This window comes from Rhineura floridana, chromosome 5 (genome assembly GCF_030035675.1).
Source record: "Rhineura floridana isolate rRhiFlo1 chromosome 5, rRhiFlo1.hap2, whole genome shotgun sequence".
Classification (NCBI taxonomy): Eukaryota; Metazoa; Chordata; class Lepidosauria; order Squamata; family Rhineuridae; genus Rhineura; species Rhineura floridana.
Genome location: NC_084484.1, coordinates 187,389,666 through 187,396,669, shown reverse-complemented (window position 1 = coordinate 187,396,669; position 7,004 = coordinate 187,389,666). Strand labels below are relative to the sequence as shown.

The 7,004-nt window shown below is 45.7% G+C and overlaps 1 protein-coding gene across 1 annotated transcript; it reads left to right on the top strand.

Moving 5' to 3' along the window:
• The first annotated feature begins 2,035 nt into the window (after positions 1 to 2,035).
• Positions 2,036 to 5,556, top strand: LOC133386144 (olfactory receptor 52P1-like). The gene is made up of 2 exons (XM_061629749.1): positions 2,036 to 2,048; positions 4,622 to 5,556. Exon 2 carries the CDS (start codon positions 4,633 to 4,635, stop codon positions 5,554 to 5,556), a length of 924 nt encoding a protein of 307 aa, XP_061485733.1. The 5' UTR covers positions 2,036 to 2,048; positions 4,622 to 4,632.
• Positions 5,557 to 7,004: the final 1,448 nt, after the last annotated feature.

The window sequence follows — 7,004 nt, the reverse complement described above, 5'->3', positions numbered from 1 at the left end:
TCTCTGTTCATGATCAATTGTATGCTTGCCTGGTAACCAGCTTATGCCTTTCAGAATAGAAAGCGAGGCTGTTTATAAAGCATCTGCCTATACAATCCCTTTGGGTTTCCACTGGGCTCAGCTGCCCGCAATTCTATACATAATGCTCAGAGACTTGATGGTGGCCAGAATGAATCTGCTTTAGTCCCTGATATCAGTTATTTACGGTTGTAGGGTAGGGTGGGGGAACCAGAGGACATGAACCTCCTTTTTGCTGAACAGACGCATGCCGCACCTGAAGAACGTGATGGAGTGTACAATCCAAGGGCTGAAAATAGCATCTTATCATCCAAACATCTAACCATCACAACTTGAAGAGCAGGATGTGCCCTCCATTGTTTCTTGTCCTCTTCCATCTCTTCAGATCAATATATAGCCTCTCATTCCCGATTTAATGCATATGAGGAAGTGGGCTCTGGCCCATTAAATAAATGGGCTGGATCCACACACTAAGTCATGCTTCATGTAGAGCCACTGAAGTCAACAAATTTAAGTTATCATTAAAATCTCATTGATTCCAATAGGTCTACTTTAAGCATAGCTTACTCTGGGTCCAACCCAATATGTGTGTCTTGAGGTACCACTAGGCTCTGAACCGTGTTTCATTTCCCATCATTGCCTGGATTGGTGAGTGAGGTGGATGTAGGAAAGCAATAGTATCCTTATGGAGGCATCATGGAACTGAGAGGGGCACTTGGAATAGGTGGTTCTAATGGGGAACTCTATATATCCACACATATATAATCATAGATATTAAGAAGGCACATTTCTTTTATAATCATAAGGAGTTAAATATTGAACTTCAGGCCTATTGGGGTCCTGAGATTCATGCATATAGGGAACCCTGAATCTTAATGTTTTATTCAGACTTATAGGTAAAAACCTGTTGCCATTGGCAACAGGTCACAGCGTTCTTGCCAAATCGCCAGTATTTGACAAGGCTGAGATTAATTACTTTATTGTTCAGAATCAAGGAGCGAGAGAAAGTTGTGATTGATGAAATTGCTAAAGTTTGATTCCTATGTATAGCAATAATCCATCTAGAGAGGAAAAGCATAATCAAATGTCTTAATGAAGAGAAATAGATTTTAGTAATGATTTTAAACAATCCAATGTATTAAATTTACAACTTTATAAGTGTGTTTTCATTAAGAAAAAGGTACTTCTGGGGTGGCCTGCCTGCCTCTATATTTCTGGGGCTGAAAAAGCCAGTCATCCAGTCTTTCCTTTGTCTGTGTGGTTTCACAATGTAGCTCAGGGGTTTGAATAAAATCCCCTCTATTGAGCTATGTATTTTATAAGTAAAGAAATGGGATTTCTGAGAAAAATGTAAGGATATAAGAACCCCTATGGCAAAGGAATAGAACTAGGGGTGCTCATACATTCACAAACACCCTAAGTTAAGTTCCCAAACTAAACTCAGGGAACTTGTCCAAGATATTTCCAGATGTACCAGGGTCAGCCTGACTGATCAGAAACAATGCAACAATGGCATACGGAATGTACTGGGTATGAATCATAGAATCATAGAATCATACAGTTGGAAGGGGCCTTGTAGGCCATCGAGTCCAACCCCCTGCTCACGGCAGGAAATCCACAGCTAGAGCATCTCCCGCAGATAGTTGTCCAGCCTCTGCTTGAAGACATCCAGCGAAGGGGATCCCACCACCGCCCTAGGCAGTCAGTTCCATTGCCGAACTGCCCTTACTGTCAAGAAGTTCCTTCTAATGTCCAATCTGAATCTGCTTGAAAAACATATTCACAGAAGTAACTGTTCTAACTAGAACCAAAATTCATTAGTCTTGAAGAGACAGTAGGACAATGGTAACATTTATGATATGGACAGAATCTTGGAATCACCACTGTAGTTAGCTAATGCTTTCTGATTGGTTTGGAAACGATGTTATGTGGGCAAGGACTCATGAGATTGCTGAAATCATTGTCACATGCTGTAACTGTACTCTATAAAAGAGCTTGCACACAGTGCCTCAGTGCGGTCTCTCCTGGATGTTTCTGAGGGGCTGACCCTGCATATGGCCCTGCATATGCTTGTAAAGAATAAAGGCCTACCTTTTTGCTTCAAGCCTGTGTCCTCAAATATTTTCTTTAAGGAGCCCCAGCAAAAGATCCCAATGGAAAAAGAATTCTCCTACAGTTCTTGATGATCACAAGCTGAATATGAGCCAACAGTGTGATATGGCTGCAAAAAAAAGCAAATACTATCTTAGGCTGCATTAACACAAGTATAGTTTCTAAATTGTATGAAGTATTTGTTCCCCTCTGTTTGGCACTGGTTAGGCCTCATCTTGAGTATTGCATCCAGTTCTGGACACAGCACTTCAAGAAGGATGCAAACAAACTGCAATGGGTTCAGAGGAGGGCAACAAGGATGATCAAGGGACTGGAAACAAAGCCCTATGAGGAGAGACTGAAAGAAGTGGGCATGTTTAGCCTTGAGAAGAGAAGACTGAAGGGAGATATGATAGCACTTTTCAAGTATATGAAAGGTTGCCACACAGAAGAGGGTCAGGATCATAGAATCATAGAATAGTAGAGTTGGAAGGGGCCTATAAGGCCATCAAGTCCAACCCCCTGCTCAATGTAGGAATCCAAATCAAAGCATTCCCGACAGATGGCTGTCCAGCTGCCTCTTGAATGCCTCCAGTGTCGGAGAGCCCACTACCTCTCTAGGTAGATGGGCCACTGGCCTGATCCAGCAGGCTCTTCTTATGTTCTTATGTTCTTATGTTAGGTCATTGGTTCCATTGTCGTATTGCTCTAACAGTTAGGAAGTTTTTCCTGATGTCCAGTTGAAATCTGGCTTCCTGCAACTTGAGCCCATTATTCCATGTCCTGCACTCTGGGGCGATCGAGAAGAGATCCCAGCCCTCCTCTGTGTGACAACCTTTCATGTACTTGAAGAGTGCTATGGAGATGGCTTTGGAGATCTCCACATTCTAGTTTGGATTTCATCATGATGATAATTTGCTGTCATCTGCAAGCTTACAAACTTTTCTGCTCAACCCTGACTCCAGGGATTCTTATTTGTGACATCTCATGAGTAGGTCAAGTGCCTGCAGAAATCATTCAAACAATGTCAGGGGCACTGGATGGTGGAAAACTCAAGTTTAACCAGAAACCTCCACTCAAGATTTATTTTCCACTGAGTAAATGCCAGGGGATGTGGGAACTAAAAGGAAGAACTGGGTACACTCTGTTTTGTTGTTATGTGCCTTCAAGTCGACTACGACTTATGGCGACCCTATGAATCAGTGACCTCCAAGAGCATCTGTCATGAACCACCCTGTTCAGATCTTGTAAATTCAGCTCCGTGGCTTCCTTTATGGAATCAATCCATCTCTTGTTTGGCCTTCCTCTTTTTCTACTCCCTTCTGTTTTTCCCAGCATTATTGTCTTTTCTAGTGAATCATGTCTTCTCATGATGTGTCCAAAGTATGATAACCTCAGTTACCATTTTAATAATACCTAAAGGAACTGGATAGCATTTGCTAGAATTCACCAGCACAAATTTGTGGTTGGCTAACAGACTGGATGAATCTTGCAGGTGGTTTCCATACATTGCTGTCAAACATGTAGTCACTTTTACTGTTGGCAGAAGTGCACAGAGAGCACTCTGAAGAACCCCTGGGGGCTAATGAAGAAGTCAATGGGAATGTGTAGCCCTTCCGCAAGGCTGTTCCCTGAGCTTGATGCTGGATTTTCTTCGGTTAATGATGATGATCTCAGGAGCTCAGGGCTGAAGTGTCCAGTCTCTCAGGAGTTTCAGTACGGAGTATAAAATACTCCTGTCACCCAACCAGCTTGTGGCAATTTCTGTGAGTGTGGAAGTGTCACAGCAGTGAGACCCAGGTGAGTGTGGCAATCCGGCATCTCCAGCATACCCTGGGATGGGCCCAATTCTCCACTTGAGAGCAAGAGGCAAGTGATCAGAGAGGGATGCCAGCGGGGAGTGGAAGAATGATGCCCACAGCTGAGAAGGTGGCTGATTCTATGGGAGGGAGGATCTAATAATCCAGGCCACTGTTCTGGCACTATTGCCAGGAGCTCTCATGTGCAATATGAGGGTTAGGATCTGAGTAGACTCACCACCATTTCTGAGGACAACATCACTATTCTCATGCAGAGCCTGGGGGAGAGGGATTAGCCATGCTCCCAGCCTGGTGGAAGGCCTGGATTCTTATAATGTAACCAACAGTATTTCTCGGAGTTCTTGGCTGTTGTTTTTAAGTGGTGGGGAAATAAGATGCTGATGTTTTGCTTCCATTTCCACCTCTGATGGGCAACTCAGAAGTACTGGATGTTCATTCTCAGGGTGCAGTTGCGATGTCAGTTGATCACACCTGTGACAATTTTTGGGAGAGGGAGAACCAAAGACAGGTGATGTAGCAGAGGAAATGTTAAACTGCTACTGGGTGTTCCTAACCTCCTTGGTCTCACCTGGCCTTAACCTGCAGACATAGCTCTGTCTAACTGTCTTGTCGCCTTAGTTGCAGACTATGAAATGGTCCTGGGAGCAAGATGGAAACTGTGGGATGCTACAATCGCTCCAGCAACCCCTCAGTTTTTGTCCTAATGGGGATTCCCGGTCTGGAAGCTGCCCACTTCTGGATTGCCTTCCCCTTCTGTTCCATGTACTTGGTCACCTTGCTGGGGAACTTCACCATCCTCTTTGTGGTCAAGAGGGAGCCAAGCCTTCACTTGCCCATGTACTATTTCCTTTGCATGCTGGCCATCCTTGACTTGGTGCTGTCCACCTCCACTGTGCCCAAGATCCTTGGCATCTTCTGGTTCCACTCCCACACTATTGGCTTCAAAGCCTGCATCATCCAGATGTTCTTCATCCATGGTTTCTCAGCTGTGGAATCCGGGGTGCTGCTCGCAATGGCCTTTGACCGCTACATGGCTATCTGTGCCCCCCTACGCTACACCACCATTCTCACCAGCTCCACCATTGCCAAGATTGGGTGTGCGGCCTTCATGAGGGGCATCGGCTTTATGACGCCTTTGACTTGCATGGTGAGCCATCTGCCTTACCATGGGCCCAATGTCATCGCCCATTCCTATTGCGAGCACATGGCGGTGGTCAAGCTGGCCTGTGGAGATACCGCACCCAACAACATCTATGGGATCACTGCCGCTACCTTCGTGGTGGGCTCAGACTCAATTCTAATTGCCATCTCCTATGCACTTATTCTTAGGGCAGTCATGGGTCTCTCCTCTAAGGAGGCTCGACAGAAATCCTTTGGAACTTGTGGCTCCCACATCTGTGTCATCCTGATCTTCTACACCCTTGCCCTTTTCTCCTTTTACACACAACGCTGGGGGCACCATATCCCTGCACACATCCACATCTTATTGGCTGACCTCTATCTCCTGGTGCCCGCCATGCTCAACCCCATCATCTACGGCATGAAAACCAAGCAAATCCGGGTGAAAGTACTGAAGCCATTCTACCCCAAAGGGCTCCAAGCTGGGTCTTGGCTCATAGAATCGTAGAGTTGGATGGGGCCTGTAAGGCTATCTAGTCCAAACCCCTGCTCAATGCAGGAATCCAACTTAAAGCATCCTTGGCAGGTGGGCTGTCTAGCTGCCTCTTGAAGGCCTCCAGTGTTGTAGAGCCTACCACCTCCTTAGGTAATTGCTTCCATTGTCATACCGCTCTAACAGTGAGGAAGTTTTTCCTGATGTTCAACCTGACTCAAACTGATGTTAGACCCCAAAGGATGAGGAAGTGTAAAACTGATATGATTTATATGCATCCAGATCCATCTGCCCGGTGGAGCCTCCAAGGGTTGTATAGTTCACTGATTAGAAAAGTAGTTCCGTTTCCTTATGCCAGTATGGCGTAGTGGTTAGAGTGTTGGACTGGGACTGGGGAGACCAGGAGTTCAAATCCCCACTCGGCCATGAAGCTCACTGCCTGACCTTAGGCCAGTCACTGCCTCGCAGCCTAACCTACCTCACAGGGTTGTTGTGAGGAGGGGAGAACCACGAACACCACCTCAAGCTCTTTGGGGAAGAGGTGGGATGTAAATGAAATAAATAAATAAATTGGCCCCTGCATCCCCTCATGCCTTTCACCCGAGTATTTTCCTCTTTGGGAATCTAGATGCAACTATTCACGTTTTACATAGGATTGAACCAAATCACCCTCCCATCCCTCATTCCAAGATTTTAACCAATTACAAAGCTGTCCACGGGTCGACATTGTAACAACTAACAAGTTACTGACAAAAATACATAAATGTGATAAGCAGCAGAATGGTGTGCTTATCCCATTCCCATTGAGATAAATCCACAAAGGTCTATTCTGGAAAGGGCATTTTGCTTCACTCCTTGCCTTAATGGCCATTGGTTACCCCTTTGGTGCAGTTCTGGTTGCTGTTAGGCGTGTGGGTAGGTGGGTGTGTTTTAACAGAAGTTGCTCATGTCTGTGTTTGATTTTATAACAATAGCAGCCTGCTGTCCAAATTGTTACCTGCTGCAGTCTACCATTTACTGATTTGATATTTTATTGTATTACTGCATTTCAACATTTCAGCATTGTTTTGTGTCGAAACATTAAACCAGTCTGGATGTTTTTTTAATAGAAAAGCAATATATAAACAGCTTTGAATATATGAGGAGAGGACTGAGCATGCCCCATTCTGGTCCTGCAGAGGTGCCCACGGAGCAAGACACCCCTTGCTCAGGACTGAGTTCATCAAAGGGCCGTCCCTCCTACGCCCCATGGCCAAATGCCCGGTGCATTCCCGAACCAGCGAGGAACTGTGGGAGGCATTGGGTTTATTCTCGGGCCCTGGAGAAGGCTCCCGTGATGGTCTTGGCGCTGGCTCTGCACTCCCTGATGCTATGGGGGCTCCTGTCTGCCAGCCTCAGGCTCAGTGTTCTTCTGATCTCCAGCAGCAACAGCTCGCGCAGAGCCCTGAACTTCCTCTGGCCTC

Coding starts and splice junctions, on each gene's coding strand:
- LOC133386144 (XM_061629749.1), top strand. CDS start 4,633: ATGGGGATTCCCGGTCTGGAAGCTGCCCACTTCTGGATTGCCTTCCCC.